The sequence below is a fragment of the Geotrypetes seraphini genome, chromosome 11 (genome assembly GCF_902459505.1).
Source record: "Geotrypetes seraphini chromosome 11, aGeoSer1.1, whole genome shotgun sequence".
Classification (NCBI taxonomy): Eukaryota; Metazoa; Chordata; class Amphibia; order Gymnophiona; family Dermophiidae; genus Geotrypetes; species Geotrypetes seraphini.
The window spans coordinates 26,111,869-26,133,300 of NC_047094.1; the positions used below are offsets into that span (position 1 = coordinate 26,111,869).

The 21,432-nt window shown below is 40.4% G+C and overlaps 1 protein-coding gene across 1 annotated transcript in view; it reads right to left on the reverse strand.

Moving 5' to 3' along the window:
- The window catches only part of OTOA (otoancorin), a 78,789-nt gene extending 77,267 nt beyond the window's left edge, over window positions 1-1,522 (reverse strand). The window contains exon 1 of the mRNA XM_033963872.1: window positions 1,459-1,522. Coding sequence (XP_033819763.1) covers window positions 1,459-1,522 — 64 coding nt within the window. The remainder of the gene's footprint in view (window positions 1-1,458) is intronic.
- Window positions 1,523-21,432: the final 19,910 nt, after the last annotated feature.

Consider the following 21,432-nt stretch of genomic DNA (forward strand, 5'->3'; position numbering starts at 1 on the left):
GCCGGGGCGGCTCCTCTAACGATCCCCTGCATCGGAAGTGTTCTCTGACCCATGTGCGGCTCGTGAGAGGAGCTGCCGCGGCACCTGTAAACTGAAAAATAACTTCGGCAAGGGAGCTGGCCAACTGGCAGTTCAATGAGAGCCACAACTTCAAAACGGAGCCCTCTGTTGGACATTCTCCTGCCACCGCAACCACCACTCTCCTGCTGGTCCTCTAAGCCAACTGCCATTGACAGAGCTGCATGCTCACGCGCCTCCAGCCACCGCACGCACCTCCAGCTAGCGCAGGCGACGTGAGGACTGGCACAGAAGCACACCTCACGGCGCCAGGAATCGCGAACTTTGAACAGTGCATGCGCGCTCTAGGGTTTTATTATTATAGATAAAACAAAGGAAATAAGGTGATACCTTTTTTGATGGACTAAGTGCATTTTATTATTATCAAAAAATGCATTGTTAGTCCAATAAAAAAGGTAACACCTTATTGTTTTTATTTCTTTAACTTTCTTGAAATACTTATGAACCCCAAATTTAAGGTTAAGGGCCCCTTTTACAAAGCTGCGGTAAGTGCGCCGAAGTCCATTCAATTCCTGTGGGCTTTGGTGCATTTACCGCGGCAGCATCGGTACCTTGAGAGTTAAGCGGGCTCTCATGTGTGAAGATTGAAGCTTGTTTTAGTGGGATAAATTATCATTAATTTAATCTATTGTTGTCACTAGTGGTTTCTGATCCCTTTCTTCTTTCCCGTGTATTGTTTTGAAATTGTGTTGAATCAAGAGCCCGAGAGCTAGTCTCGATGGGTGACCTCGGATAGTCCATGTCCATTGCCCACCCAGACCTTTTTTGGTTAGAGGGTTTCTGGAGGGAGCCGCTGCAGACATATTAGCTGGTTGGGGGATCTGTAGCCTCTGGCCCTTGTTGGCAATGACTAATCCAGACAGAAGGGTGCAAGGGCCAAAAATGGAAAGAACTTGGGTAGCTGCCAACAAGGGCCTATGTCACCAGGGTGACCCGTCAAATGCAGGCAGGACAAACGCGCCCCGACATTTGCACGCACGACAAATGTGCACACTGAATGGGAGGTCCGCCCCTACAGGATACTATTTTGTCTTTTTGAGGGTTATGAGGGGGGACCCCCCCCCCCACTACACTTAACAGATTCACTTCCTATATAGTGTTAGGTTTACAGCATGATTATGGGAACCCTTTTACAGGCCCCCAAGGGGCGGAGCCTGAAGAGTCTCAGCAAATCAGGGCCTTCCAGATATCCTTCATGGGCTGCAATTGTCCTGGGCGCATTTGTCTGAGCGGAATTGTCCTGCGCGGATTTGTCGGTGTACAAGCACCAGAGACCCAGAGTAGAAGCTAATTCTGATTATACAGCTTTTATCTTGAAGAAGCAGAATGAAAACCACCCTATCAGAAATCCCTACCCATCAATTTCAGTGTCTGGCTCACCTTCATCTAAATGCTGCTCCACTGTAATCTCTGAGTAACTCACGAAAAGCAGGCAAAGGCACATGTGCACCCTTCTGATCATTCTTCCCTGGATGTATTATGCTGGTGAAAGATTTCTGAATTATATGTATAAAAAAAAGAAACATTACTTTTAAGCCATTTCATGTACTCGCATCACAACACTAACTTCTCAATTCTTTTTTTTGAAAATATGTTTATTAAAGGATCAATGCACAAGAGAAAATACAAAATGCAACCAAGCGAAAAAACAGCAGAATACATAATACAAAGGCACATACAAAATGCAGACAGAAAATAGGCAAACCATCATCATCAAAGCATCTCTCATGCAAATCCAATTTTTGAATGGAAAAGCAAACCTCCCCCTCCCCCCACCCTGTGCACCCCGTGGGGAGTGGGATAGACCACATCAACCTTGGGGTGGACAATCTTTATTTGTAGAAATCAACTTACAACTATAATACATACAAAATCACTTTCGTTTTCGCAGTCCTCAAGCACTTTGAGCTGCTGCTGGATTAGAGGATTTATGCACCTCACCAGCCCCATTTGGTTTCTCAGGTTTTGTCAGGTTCTCTGTGTCTTTGCATTATCATAGTTTGGACCCCTGAGGAAAGAGTGCTTTCCGAAACAATTACCGTGTCGGGTCCTGTGGACTCACACCTGAGAACCATTGTTTTTATGATTTTATTTACTTTTTTTCAATTTTTGAATGCTACATTTTATCTTCCCGATTAAAGATCAGATTTTATACCTTGTACACCTTATCTAATCTAATAATATACCATCGTGCTTCTTAACCGCGTAACCGTAAGTTCAACGCGGTTTACAAAAGATTATAAACAATATCATGAAGAACGAGAAGAGTTAGTTGGCCAAGTATTTTGAGAAAAGATAGGTTTTCAACTGAGTTCTGAAATGTTTATAAGAACAAGCTGTGAGCAATAACGATCAAAATTCTTTATCGTGGGAGGCTGCATGAAATGCTAAAGTATGATCAAGAAATTTCTTGCTTTTACAACCCTGTATGGATGGAAAAGTGAACAGGGCGTGAGATCTTCTACTATGTTTATACGAAGCTATAGAAAATCTAATCCAGTGGTCTCAAACTCATGGCCCCGGGGCCACATGCGGCCCGCCAGGTAGTATTATGAAGCCCTCAGTATGTTTATCATAATCACAAAAGTAAAATAAATCAGTTTCTTGATCATATGTCTCTTTAGCTATAAATTACAATATTATTATTAAGACTTATCCAAAAAGAAAGATTTATGCAAAATTGTCATTTCTTTAATAAGACATTAACTATTTTTTTCTGAGTACCTACAAATCCAAAATGTGGCCCCGCAAAGGGTTTGAGTTGGAGACCACTGATCTAATCTAATTTAATCTTCCATTTGTGTGTCGCACAACCTGTGGAGGCTCTAGGTGACTTACGTAGAAAGGAGAGAGAGGGGAAAAGGCAGGGGAGGACTGAGGGAAAGGCATGAGAGAGGAGGGGAAGAAGGGACATGAAGATTTAATTGACAAAGAGAAGAGTTTTCAGCTTCTTCTGGAATAAAGTGTAGCTAGTTTCCAATCTGATTGCATCTGGGAGGTCATTCCAAGTCTTTATTCCCAGGAAGGTAAACATGGAATGGAAGATTCTGTTGTAGTGGAGATTTTTTGCAGCTGGCATGTTTAGTTGCATTCTATTGAGGATTCTCCTAGAGGTAGACCAAGCCGCTGTGAATAGTTGGATGAGAGGGACGGCTGAGTTTCCGTGAAGTATGTTGTGTAGGATACATGATATTTTGAAGTTTATCTGTGATGGTATGGGTAACCAGTGTAATTGGTTGATGTGGGCTGTGATTGACTGATATTTCTTTAGGTCTTGCAGTTGTATTCTGTATGGACTGGAGCCTGTGGATTAGAGTAGTATTGATTCCCGAGTAAGCGGAGTTACAGTAGTCTAGTTGAGGCAAGACCATTATCTGGACGATCAGAGCAAAGTGATGTGGGTGGAAGTGTGGCTTAGGGAGTCTCAGTTGTTGCAAGGTGAAGATGGTCTTTTTCGGAGGTTGGAGATTTGTGGTTGCATCATGTCATCTAGGATGCAGCCTAGCACTTTGGAGGATTTCTGCAGTTTTTCCTTTGTTTTGGTCTTTTGACTTTGAGTTGCAGTATGTTTGGATATTGCTTTTTTGTTTTGCTTGTTAGACCTCCAGTAGCAAAATGCTATTGGCCAGTGTAATCTACCCAGCAGAATATGAATCCTAATTCTGGTCACTAGGTGATGCTGTAGAGCAATAGCTCAGAATACCTGCCTGAACCTGGGTCAAAATGAGGAGCAAAATACAGGCCTCAAGAACTGAACCCGTTTTCTACTTGTCAGCACACAGTATGATCATTCTCACTGGCTAACGCTAGTTGTAATCTATCACACAGAATGAGGAAACTGTTGGACTAAAATAATAAAGCAGTGTAAAACTGAAATACTGTTCTGGAACTTTTAGTCTATTCTTGAGCATGTATTATGAAACAGACAGTCATAAGAACATAAGAATAGCCTTACTGGGTCAGACCAATGGTCTATCAAGCCCAGTAGCCTGTTCTCACAGTGGCCAGTCCAGGTCACTAGTACCTGGCCAAAACCCAAGGAGTAGCAACATTACATGCTACCGATCCAGGGCAAGCAGTGGCTTCCCCCATGTCTTAATAACAGACTATGGACTTTTCTTACAAAAATTTGTCTAAACCTTTCTTAAAACCAGCTACGCTATCTACTTTTACCACAACCTCTGGCAACACATTTCAGAGCTTAACTATTCTCTGAGTGAAAAAATATTTCCTCTTATTGGTTTTAAAAGTATTTCCCTGTAACTTCATCTAGTGTCTCCTAGTCTTTGTAATTTTCAATGGAAAAATCGATCCACTTGTACCCGTTCTGCTCCACTCAGGATTTTGTAGACTTCAATCTTATCTCCCTTGAGCCGTTTCTTTTCCAAGTTGAAGAGCCCTAACCATTTTAGTCTTTCCTCATATGAGAGGAGTTCAATCCCCTCTACCATCTTGGTCGCTCTTCTTTGAACCTTTTATAGTGCCGCTATATCTTGTTTGAGATAAGGAGACCAGAATTGAACGTAATACTCCAGATGAAGTCACACCATGGAGCGATACTGGGGCATTATATCATTCTTAGTCTTGTTAACCATCCCTTTTTTAATAATTCTTAGAATCCTGTTTGCTTTTTTGGCACTAACTCCCAAGGTTAGCATCTGATAAAAGTGATTCAGGTTATTCTTTACAGCAGAATGTTGAAAACCAGGGAAGGCAGGTTTCAAATCCCGCTGTCAGAGATACCAAGCTATCCATAGAGACATAGATAAATGAAGGCAGATAAAGACCATATGACCTATCTAGTCTGCCTATCCATGTCATCTACTATCCCCTCCTCTCCCTTAGATATCCAACGTACTTGTCCCAAGCATTCTTGAATTCAGATACACTATTTGTCTCCACCAGGAGGCCATTCCAAGCATTCACCACCCTTTCCATGAAAAAGTATTTTCTGAGGTTACTTCATAGTCCATCCCCTTTCACCTTCATCCTTTGCCCCCTTATTCCAGAGCTTCCTTTCAATTGAAAGACTTGCTTCATGCCATGTAGGTATTTAAACATCTCTATCATATTGCCCCTATCCCACCTTTTGACGAAGACCACTGACCATTTTAGTAGCCTTCCTCTGGACTGATCCCATCCTGGACCAGTCTCCAGAATTGTACACATTATTCTAAATGAGGTCTCACCCAAGAATTATACAAGGGCATCAAAACCTCCTTTTTCCTACTGGCCATTCCTCTCCAGGCTGAGGATTTGAGGACCATCCTGGTTTTAAGCTTACATCCCAAAGCACTGTGGGATTCATAGTGCCAAATCCTGCCTATTGAGAGCAGTGTTTCAAATCCCATAAGGATGGGGTGGTCAGAAATCTGACTGTCCCAAAATCTCCAACCTGCAGCTGGGTAACTTGGCATCTCCGCACTTTTACTATGCTTCCGGGCCAAGTCAATTCAACCTCCATCATCTCAGGGAGTAACTTATATGCAAGCTCTCTCGGACATCCCAATCCTGAGACTAGGGCATGTTAGATTCAGGCGCAAAAGCTGTGTAATCAATTCCAGCCTCCTGGAGGCTCCAGGCTTTTGGCCTTTCATGTGAAACAATAAAGCAGTGCAGAATTACCCACCTGCCTTGTCCTAGCTTTGCAGAAAGTCTCAGAAAGCATTTTGGCCTTTCCACTTACAGTGGGCACTCTGTTCTGCTTCCGTAATTCAGAAATATCCTGTTTCCCTAACAAGGACGTCTCTTGTAATTTTCTTTTCTGTATATTTTCTATGCTCTTCTAGTTCACATCTCTGGGCTGCATTGGCTGTTTGTTTATGGTACACATCATTTAATACATTTTAACATGTATTTTTGTCCATGTTTAAATTCTGCTTTAAAATAAATGGACAGTAGAACAATAAATGATCTAAAGTCCCTGCTTCGAGATGACAATGCCAACATTTATTAGACTTAGAGCTGTCCAACTTTTGAAACCGAACAGGGGTCCTTAATGTTCTATGTAACAGAAAAAATCCATTTTGGCTTTTTGGAAATCAATATGGGGCCAAATAAATTGCTTGTTAGAAAATCCAGTGGCATTATCCCATGATACTGTGCTTTTTGGCATGTCAATGAGAGCTAAAAGTCAAATATCATCTAAAAATAACAGGCTTTTATTAATAACGACAGGAGTTGCCATATAACAAATTACGAGCAATTGGAAGAATTGGACGAGGCTTAATTATAGTTTTTGGTGGAATTCATTGTCATGTGTATAAAATGGAAAGAATATTAGCCATTCAGAAAGGGAATTTTAAGAAATTTCAGGAGATTTGGGAGCCATTAGCAAAATACTGTAATGTTTAATTAATGTTTTTCCTTATGTCATGCACATCCGGGAGGGGAAAGGATGGGGGTCTGTTAGATTAATAAATTTAGATATAATAATAATAAAAATTTTATTTCTTATATACCGCTATACCATAAGTTCGAAGTGGTTTACAAAGAGGGTCGTGCCGGGAGAGGGTGCAGTGTTTACAGCAGGAGACATATGTTTACAACAAGATACATATGTTTGGAACAGGAAATAAGCTAGGTATTGGAACCAGGGATTTGAGATACATAAGCTTTGTGGAAGAGTGTGCATAATAAGTTGGAATTACAATGAATAATATACAGGGAAATTACAATGTGCATGAGATAATGGGGGAAGTTTACAGTGAGAAGAGGATATTACAAAGTGAGCAGGAACAGGAGATAATTACAATGCGATACAGGTTAATACAAAGTGAACAGGATATTACAAAGTGAACAGGAACAGGAGAAGTTTACAATACGATACAGGCTAATACAAAGTGAGCAGGTACCGGGGAGGTTTACCATAAGATAAAGTAAATTACAGGGTGGACCGGTACAGGATGTTTACAGTAAGATACAGGATATTACAATTTGAACAGGATACAAGAGTTAAACGCTGAATTACGGGAGGAAATATACAATGTGAGTAAGAAAGGAACCCAGCCATAAGCGCTGGAGGGTGAAGGAAGGGTAGGGTGGGCATTTGGAGGGGATATAGCTGGATGAGGGGGAGAAACTTAGGTGGTGTTGAAGAGACGGGTCTTCAGAGACTTTCTGAAGTCAGTGTATGATGTGGCCTCGATATATTGGGGTTCATTAAAGAAATTTTATGTGATTGCATTGTGATTGTTCAGGAGGGAGGGGGGACTAATTCTGTAATGGATATTAATGGAATATTAAGTGTGTGTTATTGATGTATAAAATGTGGTATTTATAGTTACACTTACTGTAAGTTTTGAAAATAATAAAGATTTTGGAAAAAAAAATAAATTCTGCTTTAAAATGTTCTACAGCAAACTGCTTGTACATCCTTGCAAAGAGAAAATAACTTTCCAATAAAGGGCTAGATTTACTAAAACACAACACCATATTAATACAGGCTAATGCCATTATCGATGTATTTATTTAAAAAATGTATTACTCGCAAACATCCAACAATTCTATGCGAGGTACAAAATAAAACATACATATTAAAATGAATTGACAGACTAACATACTATAAATAACACCAACTGTCATCATATCAAAAACTGAAATTACCTAGATGACATACATTGAAACCATCAATCAGGAAAACATAGAAACATGATGGCAGATGAAGGCCAAATGGCTCATCCACAATGTGCACTATGTCCTCCTCTCCCTATTGGCTAAGGCTCTTTAAACCTGCATTGTGAGGTCATAGAACTTTATGATTATAGGCTAAGGCTGTTAACACTTGCATTGTGAAATCATAGCTTTATGGTTATAGAAACCGGCAGTGGCGTGCAGTCAGTTCAGAAAAGCGTTGCTATGAATCTTATCCCTGACGCAGCGGGGATGTAAGTTTATCCCGCGAAACGCAGGCCTCGTCGGAAGATTGAAATATAAGGTTCAAGGTTCAAGGTTTATTAATATTTGATTTATCGCTGAATCTGTTTACAAAGTGATGTACATAAGTAAAAGAATAAAATATAAAGATGCAAATTAAAACTCAATAACGACAATTTTAAGACAAGACAAACTTGAATTGGGAGGAAAAAAGGGGGAAAGATTACATCTGTTATATATAGAAAAACAAATACGGGAAAAAAACATAAGGGAACGAGGATAAGTAAAAGATTAAAAAATTAAAAAATTTTTAATAATGAGTATTAAAAACATCTTTAAAAAGGTGAGTTTTCAAAATTTTTTAAAAGAAAGAAGATCTCTTTCGTTTGTGATATGTTGTGGTAGAGAGTTCCACCATTGTGGACCCATAACAGAAAACATGTCTGCTCTTCTTGTTCCTATTGTTTTAAGGGAAGGTATAACTAATAAGTTTTGAGAGGATGATCTAAGTGAACGAACGGAATTATAAGGAATTAACATCCTTGATATAAACAGAGGCTCGCTATGAACTAGGGTTTTAAAAATGAGCAACATTACCTTATATAAAATACGGTGGCTAATAGGAAGCCAATGAGCAATGATAAATAGAGGCGTAGCGTGATCAAATTTCTTTGCATTATAAATCAATTTAATGGCAGTGTTTTGAATGATTTGAAGATGTCGCTTTTCTTTTTGGGAGATGTTAAGTAATAGGGAGTTACAATAATCTAATTTGGCTATGACTAGTGAATGAATCAGAATATTGCGTGATTTAGGCTCCAAAAATTTGGCGATTGATCTTATTAGCCACAGTTTATAGAAACAAGATTTGACTATATTATTAATATGATCGTGGAAAAGCAATGACCCTGGTTTTAGAAAGAGCAAAAAGCCAAGTACTTTAAGTTTTGAGAAGCACTGAATCAATTAAATTTATGAAAGTATTTATAGCACATAAGCACTTTCTATGAAGCACTTTAAAGCACCAGTGCACTTTAAAGTTACAGCACAGTTTTTCTGTCGGTTTTGAGTGTCAGAATGAACTGTAGTCTTTTTATGAACAAATCCCCAACCAGCTAGGGTCTGTTCCGGGGATGGCACTTCTTATGTACAAGAATTTTAGATTTCTATATTAGATTTAATTGAACTGGAGAATGAATTGATCAAGATTAAGATTAAAGTTAGGTAGTGAGATTTATTAACTTGAGAAATATATAATAAATTAATTTAAAAAATAAGCATTAAATTAATGGTTTTAGTTATGATAGGGAGGATGGGTTCAAGCCGGTGATGTTATTATGAGTAAGAGAAAATAAGTTTTTCTTTCTCTTGGAAGAAATCCCAGAATGGGAAAAATTACTCCATAATCTGAGGCTTGTTCCTGTTTGCTTAAGATATAATAGAAAAAAAAAAAAAAGAAAAAGAGGAATTACAAACTAATAATACAAAATTATATGGACAAGACATTACAAACATATTGGAGACAGAAGGATATGGGGGAGGGGGAATCCATAACCTATATAGAATAATAAGACATTAGAATACGTACAAAAGGGAGAAAAAAAAATAACAAAAATATAAATAGCACATGATTAGATTGTGCTCACCGGCAAGTTTATCACAAAACACTTTAGTACATTTTGCGGTTATGCCTTTTTTTTCCCCATGTAAGCACTTAACACAGTTTAGTAGATTGTAAGCTCTCCGGGGACAGGAAAATACCTGAATGGAACCCACCTTAAGCTACTACTGAAAAAGTGTGAGCAAAAACTAAATAAATATCGACTTACTTGAGTTTCTTTACGGATTTTTAGATTTGATTCCTTGTCTCTCAAAATCTAAGCTTCAGGAGGATTTACAATCTAAGTCTTGTTCCTGAGGCAACGGACAGTCAAAAGACTTGGCCAAGGTCTTAGGGAGAAGCAGTGGGAGAAACAGATTTGAACCCTGGCTTCTCTAGTTCGCAGCCTGCAGCTCTAACCACTGGACTTTTACTTTCTTGTGTTAGACTTATTCCTGCGTCTCCTCTTTTGGTTCTGTGGTCCTAGGGCTCTACTAGGGCATTTGTCTGTGTCAAGGGAGTTTAGCGAGGGAACAGCAGGCAGGTGCATTTGCCTGTGGGTGATGCAGATGAAATTGATCAAAGGAGAAGCAGAGTTTAGCAAAGAAAAAGACAGGCATTTTTACCTGACGCTTGTTCAGCAGGAGAACAGCAGCCAGGTGCGGCCAGTGTCAGATAGGTCTGGAATCTGGATAGAGGCAAAATGTACTTCTTAATTCTAATCAGGCCAGTGATGTCATTAGGGGATCAGATGAAGCAGCCCTTCTCGCACACAAAGGGAGACACCAAAGAAGACCTTTGGGACTGAGCTTTAGTGAAAAACTGCCTGTGTGCCTCATCCCTTCTCTTACTGTGTTGTCCAGTGTCTAAGCACCTGTCACATGGTCACTCCTTGGCAATATAAAATATAATGGACAGGCTTTGAGTTCAGCATTAGGTATATTAAACAGAGATGTGAGGTAAATCTGGCAGCCAAACAATGACCTTTTCCAAATTCAGCAAGTCGACTGATCTTTGGGCTGAAAAAATGGGAACACATTACTCCCTACTAGCAAAAACTCCACTGGCTAACCCTGGAAGCAAGAGTGCTGTTCAAGTTTGCCTGCCTCTGCTACAAATCCATCCATGGTTTGGCCCCCCCTATACATGGTCCCCCACTTTACCATGGATCGTCCATCCAGACCCACTCGCAAAGCTCATCTCTTCAGCCATCCAACTCCTAAAATCCTGCCGTTACAAAAGACATCTGAACAGAACTCTAGCCTTCCAAGCAGGTCATCTAAATGACTGGCTGTGCAATATTTTCTCGCGCTCCTCATCCTACTTTGTAGGCAGCCGCCGATGTTAACACTGTTTGCAGAAGCAGGCCCTTTGAGTTTTTATTTTCAAAGAGCCTTTTCTGGGACCACTCTCTTTCAAAACAAGGCCGTTAAGAGCATAGATATTTGGTGTGGGCAGACCAAACATTTTTTTGTTTTGTTTAGTTTCCAATGTAATTTACAAAAGCTTTGATATTTTTTTTTTTTTTTTCATTTCAGGAGCAGTTTTGGTCAGAAATGTGCACTATTGTTCAATAATGTGCATTATTTATCAAAAGAAGCACTATTGAAACATCTAAAATAATCTTCCATTTGTGAGTCGCACAAACCTATACAAGCTCTAGGTGACAGATCAAAGAGGAAATGGGAAAGTAGTAGAGGGGGCATGGAGAAGCAAGGGGAGGGGCCTAGAAGTAGGGGGTGCTATACAGAAGCTGAAACAGTTAATTGTCAAAGAGGTGGGTCTTCAGGTTTTTCCTGAATGCGGTGTAGTTTGCCAGAAATAGCTAAGAAGAAAAAAATTTAAATTTAATCAGGTTGGGCAGACTGGATGGACCACTCAGGTCGTTATCTGCCATCATCTACTATGTTACTATGTTACTTAAACTGCAGAAAATTATTAAAAACAAATCTATTTAACCGATTTGTAGCTCAAGACCCCTACCCTACTCTTGCCCCTTAGATCTCCTTTCTCCTCCCTCCCTCCTAACCCCTTATATTGTACCAGCTCCCCTACTTACATCTATTAATTGTATCTATTTTGCGGATTGTACCCATTCGCTGATTGTCCAGCCCTTCTTTATTGTAAACCGCCTCGAACTTCTACGGCTTTGGCGGTATATAAGAAATAAATTATTATTATTATTATAGCTAATGTTGCTCAGATGACCTGGTATCAGCCAATGTAGCATCGCCTCAAACGCTGTTGTCTGAACTTGTATGAGCCATTGGGTTTGCAGTGTTTCGGTTTATTTGCAGGACTTGTTCATCCACACCTCGTCTCAATGAAATCACTTTCACACGCCTTTTCCGATGCCACATGCAATTTTTCCTTAAGTTAATCACCGTTAACTTTCTATCAAACATTTACTCTGTCTGTATGTTCAACCTCTGCTTATACTCTATATCAGGAGTCCCCAAAGTGCCTCCTTGAGGGCCGCAATCCAGTCGGGTTTTCAGGATTTCCCCAATGAATATGCATTGAAAGCAGTGCATGCACATAGATCTCATGCATATTCATTGGGGGAAATCCTGAAAACCCGACTGGATTCCGGCCCTCAAGGAGGGATTTTGGGGACCCCTGCTCTATATTGTCTATTAAGATGTTTTAATGTGTATTGTGCTGACATTGTGCAGTAAATAGTTTGCATTAGAACAAACACAGTTTCAGAGAGCGAGATAACAGAAGGACCGGTGGGGTTACAGAAACAGAGGGACCGAAGTACAATATTAAAGGCCATCAAATTATCATCAAAGAGAAATGTATAGATTCCATAGGCAGTGGATCTAAGTACATGGTGAGAGTAACATGTTATAACAAAATTCCTTATATACCACAGCTATCTTGCGGTTCTGTGCAGTTAAGAAAAATTAAAATACAAGTGTACACAGTATAAGAACAGTTAATCAAAATATTTGCCAGACAGACCAGTCTTCATAGATTTTCTAAATGCCAGATAAGAAGTAGAGATAGAAACATAGAAACATAGAAATTGACGGCAGAAAAGGGCCACAGCCTATCGAGTCTGCCCATACCAATGACCCACTCCCTGACTTCTACTCCCCTATAGATCCCACATGAATATCCCATTTCCTCTTGAAATCCAACACGCTGCTGGCCTCAATCACCTGCTGAGGCAGCTCGTTCCAATGATCGACCACCCTTTCGGTGAAGAAATACTTCCGAGCATCACCTTGAAACTTCCCTCCCCTGATTTTCAGCGAGTGCCCTCTGGTTACCGAGGGCCCTGTAAGACTGAAGATATCATCTTTCACCTCTATATGCCCTGTGATATACTTAAAGGTCTCAATCATGTCCCCCCTCTCTCTTCACTCCTCCAGTGAGTACATCCGCAATTTTTTTAACCTTTCCTCATACGTGAGATCCCTGAGCCCCAAGACCAGGGATCTCACGTATGAGGAAAGGTTAAAAAAATTGCGGATGTACTCACTGGAGGAGCGAAGAGAGAGGGGGGATATATACTAACTTGTTTATCCCGTAATGCTGCCCGATATGCTAATATCTTCCTAAGGAAGCGTTTATACACACATCCTTTTACAGAAGGAAAGTCAAAGATCCGAAGATCAGCGGTCTCAACCTCAAACCCTTTGCAGGGCCACATTTTGGATTTGTAAGTACTTGGAGGGCTGCAGAAAAAAATAGTTAATGTCTTATTAAAGAAATGACAACTTTCCTTAATTGCTTCTGATCATTTCAGCCATACACAGCTGAAAGCAGCGTAACATACAGAACGTGAAGGTTAGATAGTTTTTCACTCTTTACATGTTGCGCTGCTTTCAGCTGTGTATAGCTGAAATGATTAGAAGCAATTAAGGAAAGATTTATAAACTATAAAGAGTTTTACCTCATGCAAAATTGTGATTTAGATTCTAAAGTATCAACTGCAAGAGGCAAGATTTTGGTGTAGTCCTCTAGGCTTTTTGTAGAAGGGAGAATCAATATCCGACTTGTGCCTGGAAAACTTTGTGTCTTAAGTGTCCGGTGGTCACGTCCGCAACCGCCTTCAGCTCTCACCTCCTCCAGCACCAGACACAACCGCCACCTTATATCATGCAGTCACCGTGATGAATTTCACGAGGGTTCACGAGATTACGTACACATACACAAGCTGCACTGACTGCATCTGAATGCGATTGTCTTCTCCACTCCACCTCACAATCGCATACAGACACAGGAAAGCGCTTGCACGAGGTTACAGCAGTGAGGCGGGCAACGTTCCAGAACAATAGTAACATACCAAGGGACTCAAAATAGTACATGGTGGGCCGCGAATTTGAGACTACTGACGAAAATGTTTTCTACCATTCTGGAGGCCTCACCTTCAAAAAGATATAAAAAGGATGGAATCGGTCCAGAGGAAGGCTACAAAAATGGTGTGTGGTCTTCGTCATAAGACATATGGGGACAGACTTAAAGATCTCAGTCTGAATACTTTGGAGGAAAGGCGGGAGAGGGAAGATATGATAGAGACATTTAAATACCTAGGTAATGTAAATGCGCGTGAGTTGAGTCTCTTTCATTTGAAAGGAAACTGCAATGAGAGGACATAGAATAAAGTTAATAATAATAACTTTATTTTTTTATACCGCCATAGTCAAAATGACTTCTAGGCGGTTTACATTGGAAGAAGGCTGGACAATCAGCGAAGAAGAGAAGAGTTACATAAGAAATAGGAGTTGCATGAGAAATTGCATCAGGTTTGCAAAGGGGAAATATCATAGTGAGAAAAGGTCATCTGTTTAGGCGATGAATTTGTCAAATAGAACGGTTTTAATTGATTTTCGGAATGTGCCGTAGGTCTGCCTGGCTCTGCAACCAATCCTGCAGCAATGAAATAAACTCCTTCACAATTAAGAGGCGATAGACTCTGGAGTAATCTAAGAAAATACTTTTTTACAGAAAGGGTGGTAGATGCATGGAACAGAGGTGGTGGAGACATAGACTGTGTCTGAATTCAAAAGGGCCTGGGATAGGGACGTGGGATCTCTCAGAGAGAGAAAGAGATAATGGTTACTGTGGATGGGCAGACTAGATGGGCCATATGACCTTTATCTGTCATCATGTTTCTATTGGCAAATTTAAAATGATCCATGAGATAACTGGGTAACAACATATCATGTACAGAGGGGAACCAGGTGGGATAAAGGGGAAGAGGACTTGGGTAACATAGGAAGCATAGCAGGGCATGGGCTGAAAAGGATATTGGAAGCATATAGAGGGGAAGTCAATCAGGAGTGTAATATTGTTCATATAGCTTGAGGACTTCATTGCCACAGTTCCTCATAACCCATTTCTGGTCTGAAGCAGTTAGCAAAAGAGGAATGTCTTTATTGCCTTCTGGACTGGGTTGACAAATATTTTTTTTTTTATACTGGAAAGGACATTAGATTGAGAGTCACACTATGATGCTGGTAAGTGGCTGATTTGGGCTACCATATGAATACATTTCCACACTGAAATGAAAGGATGGACACGGAGTGTGGAGCTCAAGCAGCGTTCCACCCACACAGCTGGAGCAAAGTGAGGCTACGCAGGACATGAGATCAAGTGCACAGTACAGGAAATATTACATCAGACAGATTTTGCAATCATAACTGGCCAGCTTATTTTGACTTCTGCTTTGTCAGTCTAAGAACACTGTTCTTACAGAGAAACCAGGGAGTTCAATTACATGGTGTCAGGACAAAGGTGTGCCCAGGCAATTGAGCGCAGCGCGGAGGTGCGCACCACTCTAAATTACTGATTTTAGGGCTCCAACGGGGGTGTGTGGGGGGGAACCCCCCTACTTTACTTAATAGACATCACGCCGCCGTGTGGGGGCATTGTGGAGGGTTTGGGGGGTTGTAACCCCCCACATTTTACTGAAAACTTCACTTTTTCCCTGTTTTTACAGTAAGTCATGAACAAAAAAAAAAAGATCAGAAATATGTTTAATCTATTTTGTGTTCTGCAGAGTTTACTTGGTACAAGACAACCACAGAGTCAGCTGGTTCCATGTCATCACCACCACTGCTAATGGGTACTCTGGAATAAGAGTAAGGGAGAGACCTTGGCAAACATCTATCCACCGTTTAGCATTTACTCCCCACTTTTCAAGTGGCAGTGGCTGTGTTCAATTTGATGCACGATGGGGGTGGGGGGAGTATATCTGGTGCACAGTATACTTCTCCCTCCATATTCACGGTTTTAGCAATTGCGGTTTCGATTATTCACGGTTTTTAGCTTGCTGGCTAGCTTGCATAGAGAAATTGCTGATTCCTGGCACTTTCTTCACCATGTTTTGCCTCTCCTTCAGGAACAGGCCAGGTATCCCACCATGTTATTCGCTGTTTCACCATATTCACGATTGTTTTTAATAGAAAACAGCAAATAACATATGAAAAAGTTATTCGCGGTTTTTCTGTATTCGTGGGTCTGTTGATCCCCTATCACAGCGAATACGGAAGGAGAAGTGTACAGCAGGGAATACAGGAGCATCTTAACTTGCCAAAACAATCCTATGAGGACTGCAAAAGATTCAAAATGAATGCATATTGATTTCTATATTTTTCACTGTTACCAGAACTATCAAAGTTATTTTACACTATTTAATGAACAGTGATGAAGTTTAAGTAAAAGCATTTGAAAATTTTAACTTTCAGGACCAGTCCACAGGCTCAGGCATAGTGCAGCCTACTGTCCAAGGGAAAGACCAGAGCTTGAATTCTGGTGAATGGATGATGCTGCGGATGGAGAATTTAGAGGTCCGGAGGTAAGGATGTTGTGGTCATTCTTCATTGTAACATACATAGTAGATGACAGCAGATGAAGACTCGAATGGTCCATCCATTACATTACATTAGTGACTTCTATTCCGCTCGTACCTTGCAGTTCTAGGCGGATTACAAAGAAGCTAACTGGACATTTCCAGGAACATTACAGTTTAGGAATTAGGATTACAAAGAAGCTAACTACATTTCCAGAAGATTTGCTAGTTAGGTAGAGGTATACATGGTAGATACTTTGGAGAGAAAAAAAATTACAAGAGGGGTGAGACTATTTTTTTTTTTTGGGGGGGGGGAAGGAGGAGAAAGGACAAGAGGAAGAGTTAGGATGTCTGGATAAATTTTATGAATAGCAGAGTTTTGATTCCTTTTTGAAATGATTTGAGGTTGCTTGTTGTTGTCAGTCTGCCCAACCTGATTCAATTTAAATTTTTTTAAAATTTTTGTTCTTCTTAGCTATTTCTGAGCAAGAATCCAGAGCTCTACCCGATACTGTGCTTGGGTTGCAACTGCTGAAGTCTCCGTCAAAGCTCACTCCAGCCCATCTACACCCTCCCAGCCATTGAAGCCCTCCCCAGCCCATCCTCAACCAAAAGGCCATATACAGACACAAACCTAGCAAGTCTGCCCAGTACTGGCTTTAGTTCTTCAATATTTACTATTATTTTCTGATCCTAGATCCTCTCTGCTCGTCCCACATTTCTTTGAACTCCGTCAACGTTTTCCTCTCCACTTCTCTCGGGAGCGCATTCCAGGCATCCAACACCCTCTCCATAAAGTAGATGGTGACATCTAATAATGGATTTAGAGCCAATGACTGCAGGGCATCAGGAGTCCTGGTGAATGTTCCCCCTACCCAAGCACTGTCACTGCTATGACCGAGGTAGGTGAATTTGGCCATTTGCAAATGGAATCTGATGGTGCAGTAGCTGCCTAGAGGCCAGTTCTGATTCTGGTGGAAGCCCAAAGCAGGAGGAAACATCTAGGTCCAAAAGGTACTCTGACAAGCTTAATTATGGCAGTAATTAGATACAAGTCAGTGAACTAAGGCAAGAAAAGCCTCAGCCGGACTAATACTCTATGCCAGGGATCAGAATTAAGCAACCTAGGATTGCTGTAGCTTAAAAGTAACAGTTTGCCATGGCCATGTCTCAGTGCTCCTATGGGAGGGGGGTGGATGTATTATCTTTAGATTGTGTGACATGACCACAGAACATAACTTTGTCTTTTTTTTCCTGTTGTTAGCAGGATGACACTTAAGTAACAACTCTTCTTACTACAGTTGGGCAGCCAGAACATTTCCATTTCTTTTTCCTTTAAGAGTACACTCATTTCTTAAGTGAGAACTATATACACATAGGGGGTTATTCTCAAAAGGTTGGCTAAACTTAGCCCCTGAATCTATAAACAGCGCCAAACCTCTATTTTTATTTTTTTTTACTACTTTTAGCCTCTAAACTCTATCCATGCAGAGTAGCCTTTTCAGAGATTTAAAAGCAGTTCTAAAAACTCTTTTCTTTGGTCTAGCATTCAGTGGGGGTTAAGTGTACTGCATTCAGTGGGGGTTAAGTGTGCTGGACTAATTGCCTGATTTACCTGTATTTTCAAGTCTCGTGGTTCTGTCCTTTTGTGAAAAATTCTGCTCTAGTTTGAATTTTGGCATTCTCTCTTGTGTGGGCGACGACGTCCATGGAGTGCCAGTCTAGACAGTCCAAAAATGTCCTTTCATTTTAAAGGTGTCAAGACCATCCGTACTGTGCATGCATCAGTGCCTTCCTATCTGGCGTCAGTGCGCAGGATCCTAATTTGTTTTCCCATTTTCTGCTGAGCAAAGAAGCCATTCTAAATGCAGATCTTTTTTGCGCCTTCTGGGTTGTTGTTTTTTTTGTTTTCAGCTAAGTTTCTCAACTTTCTTTTCAGGCCCTCGTTTGCCTTGTCTCAGACTGGAACCATTAGGATCAATTTTTCTCAGCCTCCCCGGCGGCCTAAAATCTTTTAACCTTGTGCCACAACTTTTGAATACGACTGGAAACTCCACTGCTGCCGTTCAATATCCATCAACTTCTGGCATCTACTTCCTCCCTCGGTGGAATGTTGCAAAAGAGCCAAGAAGCAGAGACATGTTTTCCCCTCCAGGTCTTCAGCGGAATCATCGGCTTCCGTTGGTGTCGCCTCTGAAGTCCCACATGTGAGAATATACTGCCCGTCTGTCTTGAGATATAGCACACTTACCTGTAACAGGTATTATCAGGGGACAGCAGGCAGATAGTCTCACAACCCTCCCACAACCCCTCTTTGGCTTCCTAGCTTACTACAAGTAAACTGAAGATCACGAGGGCCAACGCCAGATACAAAGGCACTGATGCACAAATGGTGTGGAAGGTCTCAACACTTTGAAAGCACACTTTTGGACTGCTGTCCTTGGATAACACCTGTTACAGGTAAGTAACTGTGCTCTCTCCTATTTGTTTTTAAAATTGGTAAACTGCTTTGAGCCGCTCAACAGAATAGTATATCAAATTCAGAATAACAGGTGCTCAGGATCCTAGAATTAAGGGGACAGTCTGTACTTTTTCCTAATAGTCTGTGCATGCATGCCGTATCCTTGATTATTGTAATATAATCTACCTGGGCACCTATAAGAAAATCTTTTAAAAACTAAGAGTGGTTCAAACACTGCTGTCTGACTGATTTTCGGTCTGAAAAAATGGGAGCATGTTACTCCTTATTGCCAAAAATTACACTGGCTACCGATTGAGGATAGAGTTTTATTCAAATTCGCATGTATTTGCTTCAAATCAATCTTCGGTATGTCCCCAGGATACTTTGTTTCCCATTTCTCTTTAAATCACTCCAAATAAGCCCACACGTAGAGTTCAGTTATTCACATATCCTACTGTCAAATCGTGTCGTTTGAAGAGATTTCTTGAGAGAACTCTCTCTTTCCAGGCAGCCAAAATGAACGCCTGGTTTGGCAAAATCATGCCAGGAGTCTCATCCTATTTTTTTAGAAAACTATTAAAGACACAATTATTTGACAAATTTGTAACCCAAGCTTCCTAATGCTTTTTAAATGTAACATGTATTGTGTACATTCTAGAAATTGATGCATCTTTTTAACTGTATATTTGCTGGATGCTCAGCCTTATCTGCTGTGAACCGCCTAGAACCATTCGTGATCTGGCGGTATATAAGAATAAATTATTATTATTAACATAGTAAACATAGTAAATGACAGCAGATAAAGACCTGAATGGTCCATCCAGTCTGCCCACATGTTATACCCATTAAAAAAATACATGATTAGATTAACTTGCCTCTTCTTTGATATTTCTGGGCCGTAGACCGTAAAGTCTGGTATTATCCTAGGTTCCAAACACTGAAGTTGCTGTCTAACCTCACTCCAGCCTATCCAACCATCCCGTTGTTTGCAGGACATCTACCGTAAAGTCTGGCCAGTAACATCCTCCTGTTCCATATTAATGGAGTTCCCATTGATGCCCTCCCCAGCCCAGCCTACACCAAATCACCATATACGGGACACAAGACCGTGCAGGGTCTGTCCAATACCAGCCTTAGTTCTTTAATTTACTTCCTTCGTTTTTCTAATTAGAGATCCTCTATTTTTTATCCCACGCTTTTTTGAGTTCCATCACCTTGTGTACTCTGTTTGAAAAGATTACAAATGGTCCAAAATACAGCCATTAAAGTATTGGGATATAAGAAATTTGACAGGGTTACTCTTTTATTTTATAATATCATTGGCTGCCAGTTTCTTACCGGATCCAATTCAAGTTTTTGACTCTTACACATAAGGCTTTCTTTTCTCATCAACCTAACTATTTGCACAATTTGACAATCCCATATATGCATGCAAGAACTTTGAGATCCATACAGAGCAATAGATTAGTTCTCCCTTTACCAAATAGAACAACAAGGAAATCAACTAGAACTAAAGCCTTTTATTTAATAGCCCCTCAACTGTGCAATCATCTTCCGTGAGAATTGAGATTGGAGGCGAATGCTAGAGCATTTAAAACAATGTAGAAAACTTTTTACTCCATGAAGCTTTTGGAGAATTTTCAACGTCTTCAGATTTAGTGCATAATATATTAGCTGAAATGGGTTTCTTTAATTGGATCTCTGTGATACAGAATTGATATAAGGATCTTTTTACTTACTTGTAGTACGTTGTAGGTGTGAATAAGGGAGTGTGTGTTTTTTAGTGCTGTCCTGTTATATATGGAATTCCTTTCTCTTATTGTATTTATATTGTAAACCATTTGGACATGTCGTAAGGACAGTCGTTATAACAAGTTTTAATAAAACATACTCTAAGAAAAGGTGCACTATGAGCTGGATTCAGTTAATGACATTGAACAGTATTCTATAAAGGGTGCTCTTAACCGGCACCAAACTTTGAGCGCAAACATTTACACAACTGGAATCGGGTTTAAATCCAATCACACAAGTTGGGCATGAATCCTGCAAATTCTACAGTATACTGTAAGGCAACATCCCCAACTCACCCATGTTCTTCCTATTGTTATGCCCCCTTTTTTTCCAGATTTGTATGGAAACAGATGCTAGTTTAGAACAAGGCACTTAATTATTATTATTATTATTATGTTCTTGTATACCGCCATACCCAGTGAGTTCTAGGCGGTTCACATCAATTAATTAGGATCCGATCTGCACACGGATTTACAAGTGTAGTTCTGAGCAGATCTGCCATTTTTGGGACGTTTCAGCACCTTGCTTCCATCTTAAAAGTTTTTCCCACTCCTAAAACTCAGGACGGAAATAGCACATAACGAGAGGCGCCGTAAACAGAATTCACTAGTATGTGGAAATAGTGCACACATGATTTTAGACGACATCCCATTTCTGCTTTACGACACAATGAGCTGAGCAATTGTTGGTCAGTGTCAGCTATTAACCAGCCATGAGTAAGAAAAAGGATGACTTTTAGTACCAAAGGGATGACCTTTTCCATACTCAGCAGAGCATCTCGTGGTACACAAGCAGAACCGAATGACAACATGTCTTTTTATT